Source organism: Talpa occidentalis, unplaced genomic scaffold (genome assembly GCF_014898055.3).
Source record: "Talpa occidentalis isolate TD23 unplaced genomic scaffold, MPIMG_talOcc4v2.1 talOcc4.12, whole genome shotgun sequence".
NCBI lineage: Eukaryota > Metazoa > Chordata > Mammalia > Eulipotyphla > Talpidae > Talpa > Talpa occidentalis.
Window position 1 is genome coordinate 59,379,569 of NW_023601212.1, and position 15,502 is coordinate 59,395,070.

General features: G+C 33.9%; 1 protein-coding gene across 2 annotated transcripts in view; it reads right to left on the reverse strand.

Annotated features, from left to right (window-relative positions):
• RABGAP1L (RAB GTPase activating protein 1 like) overlaps window positions 1–15,502 on the reverse strand; it is a 572,843-nt gene that overhangs the window by 216,278 nt on the left and 341,063 nt on the right. For both annotated transcript variants that reach the window (XM_037507999.2, XM_054693457.1), the window contains exons 16-17: window positions 10,758–10,883; window positions 9,653–9,796 (exon numbers count right to left, since the gene is read on the reverse strand). In XM_037507999.2, coding sequence (XP_037363896.2) covers window positions 9,653–9,796; window positions 10,758–10,883 — 270 coding nt within the window. The remainder of the gene's footprint in view (window positions 1–9,652; window positions 9,797–10,757; window positions 10,884–15,502) is intronic.

A 15,502-nucleotide genomic window follows, 5' to 3' on the forward strand; every position in this document is an offset into this window, starting at 1 on the left:
ACTGTGCTTTTCCCCATCCTAATTAATTAAATATCTATGATTGGATAATATATACCTTTTTAAAGATACACTAGAATTTTATCTAATAAACATTTGTCAAATGCCAAATTCCACGTCAATCAACACTAAGAATTTTAGCCTATAAGATATATATTAGAAGTATTTTATTCCTCCAGATCCATCCATAACTCTTCTTAGAAAATCTGTTTCTATGTACAGCTCATATAACTCACCCCAAGACTACCTCTCATCATAGCATACTGAAAAGGAGTTGGACAACTAGGCTAAGGTGACATGTACTGTGGACTAAGACTATGGAGGCTTATTTTAAAACATGAGCAGGACCATTTAGGTTCCCCAACAAGAATTTCAACTAAAATATATATATACAAGGAGATTGCTAAGAGCTACTGATAATAGCATTGAAAGATCATGGCAGACCTTTCTAAGATATTTTAGACCCTGTGTAAAAACAAAGCTTCGAAGAAGTAGGTCAAGAAGGGCAGCCATCCAATTCATAAAGAGCAATACTGATGAGTGTCTGGAGTTTCTTTGGCACCTGTCCTTCCTGTCAACTTGCTCTTCTTTTTTTTTTTTTTTTGCATTCTCTATTTATAAAACCCCCCTCACTGTAGTTGGGCCTCTATGTCTCCATTTTTTTTTAAGATTTATTTATTTATGTATATAAGAGCTGGGGTATAGGCCAGAGGTGTGGGGGGTGAGAGGATTCACCAGAGACAGAGTGGGGAACAGAACAGGTGGATTGACTGAAATACACTGCTGAGGGGAGCAGCAGGCGAATCAGGAGAGGTCTGCTGTGCCATGTGGGTCACCTCCCTGGCCGGGGATTGAACTCATGCTGCAGTGGCTGCAGATAGCTTCATAGTGCTGATGCTTAACCCTTTGCGCCACTAGGGAGGCCCCTATATCTGAAATTTTGATTCTTAAAATTTCTTAATTAAGACAGGAGCTCCTAAAGATACTAACATATTTTTCCTCTTAAAACTCAATTGCAAAGTTATTTTTCAGTCTGAAGGATTTCATAAAGATTAAAAAAAATAAAGATGATAAAAGTAATTTTGTTGATTGATTTTTTTCAATCCTGTCTTCCTTCAACATCTATTTTTTGTGCATTTATAAGTGGAGTAGGTTTACAGTATTGTACAAGCAGATAGTGTCTTTCTTTTCAGAAATTTATAATCTAGTAGGAAAAGGAGGTATTTGAAAAGTGGTGCACAGTAAATAAGTAAATAACCATTAACTACAGGGAATTACTAGAAAAGTAAAACAGATCTACTAACAATGGCTGACTACAGAATTAAGACTACAAGAGGGGTCTTAGGGGTGAGCAAGTGAGAAGGAGTCACAATGGAGGCCTATGGGTACTTTGGTGGTAGTGGGTGTGTAACATATACCTGAAAGTTGTAATTCTGTACCGCTAAACCACATACAGTGCTGTAAACCATTGTTATTTAAAAAACCAAACTAAAACAAAACAAAACAAAAAACGAATGGCTGGTCAGGAAAGCTTCTTTGAGGAAGTAACATTTAACCTTAAACCCAAAGGAGTAGCCAGGTAAACAGTAAAGAATACATTCTAGGCAGAAGGGAAATAACATACAAACATTAAGTGAAAGAAGGTCAGTATTGAAGCACAGTAAATAAGAGGAAGATGACCCTAGGATACCACTAGAGAAGTAGAATGGACAAAATAATAGCCAGTAAAACAAAGTAAGTTGTATTTAGTGGGAAATGATGAAAGGGTTTTCCACAGAGGAGTGACATGATCTGATATGTGTTTTATGGAAACCTCTTTGAATACTATGGAGAAAAATGAGATAAAAGAGAAAAGAGGTCAAGTGGGGAAACCAGTTAGGAGGTTATTGAATAGGATAAGATACTGGCACATAACAGGGCCTCCATGGTGGCCTAGGGGTGAAGTCTCAGTGCTATCACTCCTACGGCCTGGGATGGCCTGAGTTTGATTCCGGAGCTAACCCATATATGGTGCAGCAGACCTCTCCTGTCTTACCTGCTGCTCCCCTCAGCAGTGTATTTCAGTTAATCCACCTGCTGTGCTTCCCACTGTCTCTGGTGAGTCCTCCCACCCTCTGTACTTCTGGCCTGAACCCTAGTTCTTCCATGCAAACAAAGACACAAAACAGGTTTCAAGACCTATTATGGAATTGGACTTGATAAACCAGTGAGTACAATCCTAGGTATACTCAATTATAAATTGCTCAGAGATACATACACATGTAGTAAAAATATAGATATGCATGGGAATGACAAACACTGAATTTTGTATAATGGCTATTCTGAGAAAGGCAAAGGTGGGGGTGTGGTGAAGAAGTTATTATACAAAGCTTAATTTTGCTAGTATTGTTTTATTTCTTAACCAGGGAGGGTAGATACATAAGAGTTCATTGTATCTTTTAGTGTCTGCTGGGTATGTTTTAAATGTTTAATTATAAACATAAGAGAGTTAGTTATATTGATCCATATACACAGTTTAGCCACCATTTTTTTGTAACAAAAAATACTTTAGTTATTCCAATTCTTGATGAACTGAAAGATTTTTATTGGAAAAAAAAGTCACCCTATTACTTTAAGTAAGTGATCTTTGTTTTGATTATGAAGGTTAAACACACAACAATTAAATACGAGTGTTACAGACAGGTTCAAAGTATGTTAAGCCCTTCTGAATCTTCAAAGTAATGTGGGACTGATTTTATCAAAGCAAAATACTTACCTTTAATTAATTACTACAAATCCACTTTTATTTATTGGTTTTTCAATAAGTTTAAATCCTTGAGGGGTACAGCATCATGTGATTCTGTGTCCTATAGCCTTAGCAGGAAGGTTGCTTTAGAATTTGGTACAAACTATGGCTACTGTTTCCCTGGGCACATGTTGCCTTTCCCCAGATTATCTAGTTTTATTTGGTTTGTCACCAGGAGCTACGGTGTTGTTCTTTGCTTTGAACACATTAGCACATCTATCTTCAAGACATTTTCTAAGGTGCAAAATCTGCACAACCAGCCATTTTTCCCTCTCATCACTATAATAAAATTTATCCCAGATGACCTGTCAGCACATTCTGTCCTTTCTGCCTTTGAAATCTTCCCTGCATGCAAACACATCTTACCACCTTCACCCACTGCTAACTTGGCCCAAGCAAGCCAGATTTCTGCAAGTGCCTTCAAACTAGTCTCCACTTCTCTCTTTGAGCCCTCCCACAATCATATCTCAACAGTGTGGCCTGAGGGATAGTATAAAATATGTATTAGAGCATATCACTCCTACACTCAAAACTCTTCACTGGTTTCCCATCTCAGTCCAATAAGATCTAAATTTTCTACAATGGTCAAAAGACCCTATTAAGATCTGCCACATTTCTTTTCCTTCCTTTATTAGCACTTATGATCTCTGGTATACTATATATTCTGCTTAGTCATCTGTCTGTTCTCTGTCTCTTCCATAAGGATAAAAAAACCTCAAACTCAAATGATGCCAAATACTAAGTAGTTCAATAAATGCTTGTTGAATGAATGAATGAATCAGTATTACTCTGCAAGTTGCAGGAAGCACAATGGTTCTGTCATTTTAACTTAAGGTTTCTGCCTCTTTTGGGAACATTACAATTAATAAAAACACAGAAAGAGCTGGACAACAGCTAATGTGAAAACCATAAAGACCCTTATAGGTAGGAAAGTGTTAGGGTCCAGATATGAGATTTTAGAGGTTTTTCTTTTTTTCTAAAGATTTCTATTGATGAGTAAACTTTAAAGTAGCCAATATGGCATTTATTGGTCAGTCAAACATTTCCCCTCTAACTCTATGGTCAATTACTCCTCAAAGTTTTCAGAAATATTTGCATTTATGTTTTTCATCTTCTTTATATCAAAAGTCTTTTTTTTATTTTATATATTTTATACATCATTTTTCATTTTTGCACAATGTATGCATTTTTATCTTGGTTATATTCCCCATACAATTCCCACTCCCCTTATTTTGACCCTAATTCCTCCCCCACCGCCCGTAGTGTGTCTCTGGTTCATAGTTGTTTGTTGATTTTGATTTTTACTTTATTATAATTAGCCTTCAAAAGGCATTTTAAATTCAACATATTAGTTGATTAAAAGTTAGCTGATGTCACTAAAGTCATTATAGTGTGATATACACCAACATATTGTATCCTTCAAATTTAATGTTATATAAGAAAAATTCAATGTGTTACTGTTTGAGGGAGGAAAAGGGGGCAGCAAAGAGTGAGAATATTATGTAATGAACATACTCTTCAGATAACAACTTCAGAAAACTGCCTTGAAAGGGGGATTATACTTGGTGGCATCAGATATTACAGTACTGTCATGTTTTTCATCATCCTAAAAAGAAAAGAGAAGTCAGGAAATATACTCTAATTTGAAGGGTCAATGACTTCCTTAAATTTTACAAAATGCCAAGTTACTATATAAAGCGGAATATATTTGATACTTTAAAAACTGAACTATGTGAAAAGAGTCAACTTCAAATACCAACTGTCAGTTATCTTGTCAAGACTTAAAAAATGCTGTTTCCTTATGTCTTTTGAAAGAAGGTAGAAGGGAAAAACACTTCTGGAGGACTACTTGGATCACTAGCCAAAAGGAAATAGAAAGAAATTTCCACTAACGTCAATGGCTAAAATTTTAGATTTAGCAAAGAAGCATCTCAACATGGGGCTGGGGGGAGACACAAAGATGGTAAGAAAGGTAATAAAAAAGCAAAAACTAGCTAACATTATCTCAAGAATCTCTGAAGTCAAATAGTTAATTTAAGAAATGGCAGTATCTGGAAGGGCTGGCTACTCATGTGTATAGAGCAGAATGGAGAATATTATTAACAGAATATTTACTATGTAGCAGGCTCAGTGTTAAGTATTTTATATCCAAGCAACATGAACAGGATGATACAAGAAGGGTTATTTTGACTTCAAAGTTAAACTGTGCCTATATTGCTTCTTCATAACTGAATACTTTGCTGGATTTCCCCCTCCAGCTTAATTTCTCCTATAGAAGCACTGAAGGGCCTTGGCTTCTAGATCCAGCTCTGTATGCAACACCAGAGATCAAGTGAATGACTTCAGTCATCAAGTGAGCTTCATTTTGTTCCATATTCATGGACTCTAATCTTATTCAAGGTCTGTCTTCTAAAAACAAAACAAAATAAAGCAAAGACCTGCCCTTGATCACAAGGAAACTTTGCTGAATAAAAACAATTCAAAAGGTAATAAAATACTTTCGAAACATGATGGTATCTACTAACTCCTAACACATGCATATCCTCACCCAGCAATTCCACTGCTAGATGTGTACTCAAAGAAGTATATACCAAAAGACAAATTCAAGAATATTCATAGCAATACTATTTATGATAGCTTTAATTTGGAAATGACCCAAATGCTCAGAAACCACAGAATGGAAGAACAGATAAATTGTAGTATATTCACACAAAGAACAAACAACACCTTGATGCAACTATATGGATAAATCTCACAAACATAATGATAAATGAAAAAGTTAGATGAAAAGAGTTCATATTGCATAATTCCATTTACATAAAATTCAGAAACTATCAAAATCTATGATCTATGGTATCAAATGTCAGGACAGTGAGATCTTCAGAGGGTGGTAACATGAAGGGAAGGAGAGCTAGTTTTGACATGCAGTTACATTCAACTTTATTTTAATCATGATGTTTAATACATCAGTATGTTCGCTACTTGAAATACTAGGTTTTATACTTTTTTTTTGCATTTTTTCTTTTATTCTGTTATACTTCATTAAAAAGTTCTTTAAAAAGCAATGTTTCATTTTGGTCTGTTAGTAGCATGGTATTTATACATTAATTGCTAATACCTTGGCCTTTTTTCTTAGTCTCTCCAAAACATGGCAAGTTTTGTTTTTTTTTTTTATTTTGACAAACTTTCATTTAAGTTATTGACTAAATGACAATCTAAAGAGAGCTCCATTTATCTCAATATAGGAAAATGTATTTTCAAACTTTAGCTTAAAATTCTGGTGCTATCCACCTTCACTAGATAAGGGCATTAACCCAAGTCACGATATATTTCATCTTTAAATATTACTTGGCTATAAAAAATGATAATCTCTTATTCATGCAATAACATGGATAGAGCTAGAGGGGATTATGCTGAGTGAAATAATCAGCAAAAGAAAGACAAACACCTGATGGTGTCACACGTGGAATATAGAGAAACTAGACAAAGAATCAGATAAAACCAAACCAGTGGGCCTCCCCAGTGGCGCAGCAGTTGAGCGCTGGGCTGTAAAGTTGCCCGTAGCCTCTGCAGCGCCGGTTTGATGTCCAGCTGCTGGCGAGGGTCCCACATGGTGCGGCAGACCTCTTCTGCCATGCCCACTGCTCCCCTCAGCAGTGTATTTCATTGGTCTGCCTGTTCTGTTCCCCACTCTGGCTCTGGTGAATTCTCTCACCCTCCTGTGCTTCTGACTGTACCCAGTGCTTGTATAAATAAATAAATAAATAAATCTTAAAAAGAAAAAAAACAACAGTAACAAACTCTAGAAATCTGAACTAATTGAGGTTACCAGAGGGGGAGAGAAAGGGAGAAAAGAAAAAAGTGAGGAGGGAGCACAATGAACAATGGTGGAGGACTTTCAGTGCCTTGGTAGTAGGTGTGGTGTGGCAACAGACACCTGAAGGGTGTGATCCTATACATCTAGATCATATACAAGTTATAAACCAATAGTATCAATCAATAAATAATTTTTATAAATTTAAATGAAAGCATTAACAACTATGAGTTTTTGATTCAGACTGCATTGTCAAAGGTTACTAAAACACTCTGCGGACCAATACATTTTTTTTTTGTTGTTAAAATGGTGAACTATGAAAAATCAAGTTTTTAATCAAAGGATTTCTTTACCTTCCATTTATAACTAAACATTAATCCAAAGTCATCAAGATTTGGATTATCTTCTTAAAATAGAGAGTATGACAAACACCTAAGGATGAGCATAGTTAAGACTATGTTACCTTTTTCTATTTTAGAGTATTAAATCACGTATGAAAGAATAGCTTTGGTATAAATATTTTGTTAACCACAAGAAGAAAAGGGGCAAGAAAAAACACAGACAGGCAGGATATAAAAGTTTATCTAAAAATTTCCTTTGCAAAATAATCCTCTGACAAAGATGAGTTAGTGGAAAGAATGAAATATACTGAAGTATGTTACAATATTGTTCCCAATGAAGTATTTCCAGGAGCTACTTTAACTCGGTTAAAGGATGTTATTTATTTCCCTGGTTACCATGATGCTTTGATTACAACCTACCCCATGTTTTGAAAGCTATGCAACGTCCTTAAACAGTTATAGAGCACAACAGGTTTGAGGGAAGGGAAAAGAGCATCTGTGATGCTCTTATTATACTTAATGAGCATTAAAATCTTTCAAACATTGTGATTACAAATCACAGTTGACAAGTGATGAGAAGGCTTATGAATTTACTTCTCTCCCTAGCATAAATGTTGCTGATTTTTTTAGTAACTGACATTAGAGATTCAAGTAGCTTCAAGATGAAGTTTCCTGAATTGTGAATCTAGGTTCTAGAAGATACATAGACAGTGCTCCAAGGTCAGGGATGGCACCACTGTGAGAGTTTTAGAAAAACATCATTTCAAAGTGACTGAGAAATCCCATTTAACTGGTATGATTAAGCATATTGTCATTCTTTTTTCTACAATGAACACACAAAACCAATCTAGTATGAAATTAGATAACCTCTTTAAGCAAAAAACATGAAGCAATGATTATAAGTATTTGCAAGTTCTTACTATATATATAAAATGAAAAACTGTTCAAAGGTCATACTCTCATCTTCCTATTTTTATGAATGCCATTAAGTACCAAACTTAGCTCTGTGTGCAATGAATAAAACCTATGAATATTTATAAAAACAAACTATTGGTATTACTTTGATTTAAAATTATAGAATACAATAATGTGAATTTAGTTTTCACTATTAAAGAGTAGTACAATAAATTAGAGGAGTCAGAGGAACTGTTTGCCATTCTGATTTGGATAGTCAGGCAAAGCAGAGTTTTTAGTACAAATACCTAGATTTGCTTTGTGTATACTGTGATCGCAACATTTTGACTAGGAAGGTTTTACTTCCTAATTCTAGATCTTCCTTTAGGTTAAATTTAGATAGGCATTTAACAAACTAGCTTGTAAGTAAAATGAGAAAATTAATGTGTATCAAGCTTATATATTCAGAATTTGAGAATTTATTCTGTGACCCTCAGTAAGTCACTCAATCCTTTTTTTTTTTTTAATTGAGGTAACACTGGTTTACAACACTGTATATGATATAGGGGAACTGGCTCACATCTTTTCTGATATATGACATTATACCACACCCACCACCAAAGCACCCGTAATCTTTTACCACAGTCCATTAGGCTCCCTCACCCCCTCCCGCTTTGTACACTACCCCATATTCCCCTTCTAGTAGCCTCAAGTCTGCAGTCATATTTCTATGCACTCAAACCTTTATCAAAATACATTACAAATGTTCAAAAATTCTACATGCTTACAAACTGCCCTGCAATCTTCCAGTATTGTCCAACTACCAGTTAGGAATTTTGAAGAGCAAATCCCAGCTATGATTGCATATAAATGAGTACTGTTATATTCAATAGCAGGCTGAGAAATAACACTATTGTGCTTTATACAGTTTATACACTTTATCTTTTTAACCTTATTTTGATATTCAAATTTCTAACTCCTTAGGGTGATTGAAACAGACTATTTAAGAAAGAGGAAAATTTATGCAAAAAGGTATTAAAACAATACAAACCTGTCTGGATTATTAGGCTTATACTTTTGATTACCCTAGTTTTTCAATTTGAGACAGCAAAATTTTTATATACACTTATATTTCAAATAATAAAATTTTCCTCATCCATCATCTTTCCTATCACCGCTAAAACCATGAAACATTTTGATGGGAAGTATAATGATGTATGGATTTGCAAGATGCTTTTTTCCATAAAAGAGTAAAGTAAATATATGGAACTATCTTAGGGACTAAAAACAATAAAAGAGGCTAATACTGAAACTAAATTTTTAAACACGCTATTGTCTACAAATATAATTATATGATTTAGAAGTTTTAGTTTATCACTTTTCTCAACATTTGGCAGGAGTTTCAAACATCAATATTCAGTATTATGAATTGAGGATTTAATTACTGTGCAAATTTCAATGATATTCACTCTTGGAATATAAATGCATAGCTATTAAAACATCATAGTCTAAGTTCATTTAACTTTAAAGGTCCTTCATATTAATAATGCATTATTACACACATATAAGCTTATTATTAATTTAATTATACAAATTTAATTGCCTCATTTTACTTGTAGGAATTTCATATGCCTTATTATTTTCATTTTTCACAAATAATAAATTTACAATTAATGTAGTCTACTAAAAATTCAAAGAGAACTTTAAGCATTCTTGACTTAATGTCATGGGAACAAAAGAAAACAAAGCAAACTGTAAACATTTTTAAGTAGAAATTATTTTCTGTTTCAGCTTAGGAATGAGAGATGGGGTGCACTCTACCTCGCAAAGCAGTAAGTCAATGATGTGGAAGACCATGCAGAGTGGGAACTTGGCAGTAAAAAGAGTGAGAAACCACTGGGATGCATACATATGTGCTTCCAGGTTCAGCTCACAAAAATGGGTATGCAGATCTGGTAACTGCTCCTAAAAGTCAAAGTGGAAAATTTAAGGAAAAGAGCATGAAAGAAGCTTTTATTTTCTTCCACAACTGTGATTTATGACAAGCTTTCTATGATCACTTTCAATTCACTCTGACATTCATTGCATTGTATATGGCTACATGGAAGTGATGAAAGGAGATGAGAACTGGGGATATGGCAGAAAATCAAGGAAAATGAAGGCAGACTTCTTATGTACAAATAACAAAGATCATTTCTTAACTGTCGTTGTTTTTTGGCAAAATCTCACACCAACAGAAAACCTGCAGTCTATGTCTAATGAATATCATTCATCCAGGGTCAAGTCCCAGTACCACCATTTGGGGGTAGCTCCTAACTAGCTAGAACAATGTATCTTCTCTTTGGAGACCACTTAATATCACCATCACCTGGGTTCTATGATGTCAGTTCAATATATTTTGGGGGTGCTCAGAAAAGCCCAAAACTCTTGGCAACATATGGGAAAAGTTTTAAGATATGTCCCTACATTACAAAATTTTAGGTGTTTTTAATTTGCTTATCAATATTTTTCCATCTCTTCAAAATGTTCTTTACATGTGGATATAAATATGGAACTGGTGCTAACATAGAGAAAACTCTTAATACTTCAATTTTTATTCTATAAATAGCTATAGAATATAAATATTCTATAAATATAAATTTATTCTATAAATAATACCCAGTAATCTCTTCATTGACTTAACTCACTAATTTCAAAGTGTTTTAAGGTTGAATATTTAAAATGGAAGACTAAGTTTACAAAGGTCAAATGATTAAATAAATATTTTATGATGTTAAGACCATTGCAGACATTGGTCAGAAACAAAATCTATTAACATTTTCTATAGAATTCATTATACTTTTATAAGCCATTATCAATTTTATTAGATTTTTTTTTCTGTAACTCAACAAATCTCTAAGTGATAGAAGTTCTGTATTTCATTTACCTGCATCAATCTCTCCAACTGATAGAATTTGCAATGAAGATCTTCAAAGTTGTTTTCGTAGAGGGCTCGTAAACCATAGTCATGCATGATTTTCACCAAAACACAGAAAGCTTGCTCCTCTGGCATCTATAGGAAAATATGCAGGCTTACATAAAGTATTTTATAGTTGTCTGTATTTTGTACTAGTTATGAAGTTTATCTCTGACATAGTTAAAACAATGCAGTCATGAAAATTACTACTTAGCTGTATTTTCAAACATCATTCTACTACAAAAGTGAGTTCTGCCATTAGTCAGCATTGTGGCATCTATCTACTTTAAAAAATGCATTAAAATAACTAACTTATTACAGTGATTAATACCTCATCAGACCAGACATTCCAATTTATCATTGATGTGCAATTGTTTTAAAGTACAATGGGACCTCTCTGGTGGCACAAGGGGGTAAGCACAGCACTGTGAAGCTATCTGCAGCCTCTGCAACATTAGTTCTATCTTTGAAAAGGCCAGGGAGCTACCCACATGGCACAGAAGACCTCTCCTGTCTCGCCCGCTGCTCCCCTCCGCAGTGTATTTCAGTCATTCTGCCTGTTCTGTTCCACTCTGTCTCTGGTGAATCCTTTCACCCCCACACCTCTGGCCTATACCTCAATTCTTGTATGCATAAATAAATAAATCTTTAAAAAAAAGTACAATGAAAATCAATCATTGAACAATATATTTTTAAAGAACATATTAACATTTTGGAGCATGGTGGGATTCTAATAGAAAATATCTGTTTTTGTTATGTATAGGTGCTTTGTCATGGAGTCAGTGTTGTTTTACTGGGGAAAAGAGATCAACATTAAAATCTTGTAATTTAAGGTACTAAAATATCACCCATGGCACTACGAAATACAAAACTAAATATCTGCCTCACGAGTCTAATCTCAGAACCAAGCATAATGTTATCACTGTTTGGTAAAAGCTACTGATAATGATCTGCCATCTGTACTATCAAAGATAATCACAAAATGGAGACAGTCTCCCAAATTCCCTGCTTCTTTCCTCAATGAACCATAAAACAAAGCAGTACAAAAGTCTTTAAGACTGACCAGAAGTAACATCTATCAAGAAGGTTTTTGAAGTAAAATCATATGTTGACAAAAACAATCCTCTTATTTAGGATAAAGCTAAATGTGCTATTTCACATAATTGTGTTTCATCTTTTTGTGATCTTTTTCCAGGCAATGAACATTCCACTGATAACAAAGGCAGATGCTAGTGACTATTTTGAAAATCATAAACTCCGGAGTTTTCATTTTTCTGTTTACAAATTGAAAAGCAAATAGAACGAAAACTTTTCATCTGTTCACTTTCCTTTTAAATCAAATATACGCTAAAATACATTTAAATCAAATGTCTATTTGTAAGCAATGAAACTTACTGTACCACATATTAATTTGCCGCATGTGACTAATTTAAGCTAGTAGAATCAGTGTCCAAGAGAAAATTGGCTGCATATATAATTATTAATTTTAGGAAAAATAGCATCAGTTTTCATTATTAGACATATTCATTCATGACCTCAATGTGAAACTGACAAAAATTCGGAAAAGTAGGTATTTTTACAGCTTCAATATTAGACTAGTGAAGTTAGATAAATGACTGCCAATTACTACATATCTATTAAGTAAAGCCTGGATTTAATCTCATGATGGCAGTCTTTCACACCAGGTATAAAATAAGACTCTTTATACTCATAAAATAAGTTGTTCAGTTTTCATGAAAACCCTACATGGAAGATAATATTATTTGCATTTTACAAATGAAGAAACTGAAGCTCAGAGAGGTTAGGAAATTTGCTGAAGGTCAAGTAACTTGAAAGGTATTTAAACAATTCAAATTCATAGTTGTGCTTTTTTACTATCATTTGAAGGAGTTCAGCCTGAAAGGGCAGAGAGAGTAACTAAATGGAAGGATCAAGAGAGGATTATTGTAATGTAAAATGTCTTGAGTATATTTATAGCACACAGGGAGAAGAATGTTGGGAAATGGCTTAAAAGCAGTGATGCAAGAAATAACCAGAACAGAAAAATTTCTTACAAGGAAAAAAGAGCTATGAGAATATAAAGACTCATTTTAAAATATACTAAAACTCTTGCAGACATCACTATAAGATGATGTGAAGTACCTGTTTCGTATCTTAGCTATCACCTGCTAGCTGTAGGAAAACTATGTCATTGTTCAAGAAGAGCTCAGTTCAGTTGTTTACTATTAACTCGGCAATAAGGTAGTTCATTGTTCAAGAAGAATGTTCAGTTCACTGTCAGCTCAGCAATAAGGTAGACCTGAGCTAATCAGAAAACCCTACCTTCTTTCTTTGCCTTAGTATTTGATTCCTGGATGGCAGGTTTCCAAGGCAGACCAATTCAGGATTTTTTTTTTTTTTAATACAGGAAATATAGCAAAAGAAAGCCCCTTTTAAAAGAAGCTATAAAACTGAAAGGATAGTCTAGCCAGTAGTCATGTTGCCTACTTTGTGGCCTGCCCATATAATTAAAGCAAGAAAATTTAACTAGAAAAGATACAGATACAGATTCCCAATGAAAGAATATGAACTCTGAAATCCAGCCATGTCAAATTCATCTCTGCCCTCAACTTCCCAGTTACGAGTCAATAAATATTCTTTTTTACTCTGAATTAAGGTTATGACACAAGTTGCAGAGAGAACACTGAATAACAAAATGTCACAAATACTTTTACTTATATATACATAGAAGGACACTAGGAAATCTCTAACTTGTCACGTTGGACTCCTGTAATCTTTATTTTCAGGAAAACTAAGAAGTAGCTCTACTCATCTTGAGTTCATTGGTTATCAAATCTCATCCTAAACCTATCTTTTTTGGGGTGGATGCATGAAAAGATTCATAATTTAAAGCCTTATTTTATTTTGAAATACTACATACAGAATACACATAGTTAAATGTACATTCAATAAATAATTGATGATGAAATAATTATAAAAATATTCATGTAACCACTGCCTAGGTTAAGAAATAAAATACTGTTACCACTCTTGAAAAATCTCTGTCTCTAGCCAATCACAAATCTCAATGTTCCCTCATAGAAATCACTATCCTGACCTTATTAATAACCACTTCATTTTTGATATTTATATTTTTCCATTTTATCTGTTACTAAATTTTATATTAAATGGAATCATACCAAATGTAATCATGTTTTGCTTTATTTAAAGCAAACTAGCTTAGAACATTATATAAATTTCAGGTATACAACCTTGTAAATCAACATCTGTATATACTAGTATAAGCTCACCACCAGATGTTGAGTTTCCATCCTTCACCAGCTGTCTCACTAAGAATTATACTTGTATGATTTATTCACACTAACCTAGGTAGTATGAAATTTTCATTTCACAGAGTTCCACAATATACCTATTTCAATGTCTAATTACAATTCTAATATGGGACATTCTAATAGTGGACATATGAATCATTTGACTATTATAAACACTGACCCTAGCAAAATTTTAATACACGATTTCAGGGTACATGTGCACAAATTTGACTGGTGTGAATATCAAGAGATGCAACTCCTGAGTATGTACATATTTATCAGATAAAACCAAACTGTTTTCCAAAGGAGTTGTGCCTAGTAGTAGTCATTTTTTATTTTTTTTTTATTTATTTATTTTGCATGGAAGAGTTGGGGTATAGGCCAGAGGTGCAGGGAGTGAGAGGATTCACCAGAGTCAGAGAGGGCAGTAAAACAGGCAGATCCACTGAAATACACTGCTAAGCAGAACAGCAGGAGAAACAGGTGAAGTCTGCTGCGCTATATGGGTTAGCAACCTGGATGAGGATCAAACTCAGGCCATCGAGGTGGGCCCTGAGATGATAGGGATGAGCCTTGACCCTAGGCCACCAGGGAGGCCCCATAGTAATTTTTAAAATCTGTAATTTTAAACATTGTAGATTATCCAAACATATTCCTTTTGCATTTGGAAAGCTTCCACACGTACTAGCATACATATAATAATAATATTATCTGACAAAAAAGGCATGAGTTCCTACAGGTCTAAAAAATGTATATGATCAATAAAAAATAATTTATACTGCTCATTAGAAAAATATATTAGGTTAAAATTATCTACATATTTTATGTGATCTTTTAGAATAAATTAAATATGTAATAGGATATTATTTACTATACTTCCAGTTAAGCAAAGGCTAATAATGATATTACTGATTATTATAGCATATTTAACTTCAAAGGCAGTTAAATACTATAATGGTTATGAGCAATCTGTGCTATAACATTCAACTACAAATGATCAATTTCTTATAACATCATCAAAAGTTAAAACAACATTTACTGTGATAAATACAATTCTTCCATGACTTAAATTACTGCATATTGCAATGCTATCACTAAAGCATCTGGAAATTTCCATGCACTAGGATAAGCTAATAATTTCTTAAAATTATTCGGACCTGGAAAACCTTGAAAATTCAATACTTTTGTTTCTGAACATACTTTCATTTTTGGTCTTTTTTTCCTCTTAGGCAGTGATGTGAAATATAAATGACCATGGGTGAGGAAAAGACAGCATCCCCAAAGAAGAAAGTCCTGACGATGATTAATAAAGAGCTGCCAAAGGATGTCTGGCAGCAAAAAGAAGCAATAGCTTATGAAACTGATAAAAAATTAGTTTGTGAGATCCTAATAACCTACTTCCTT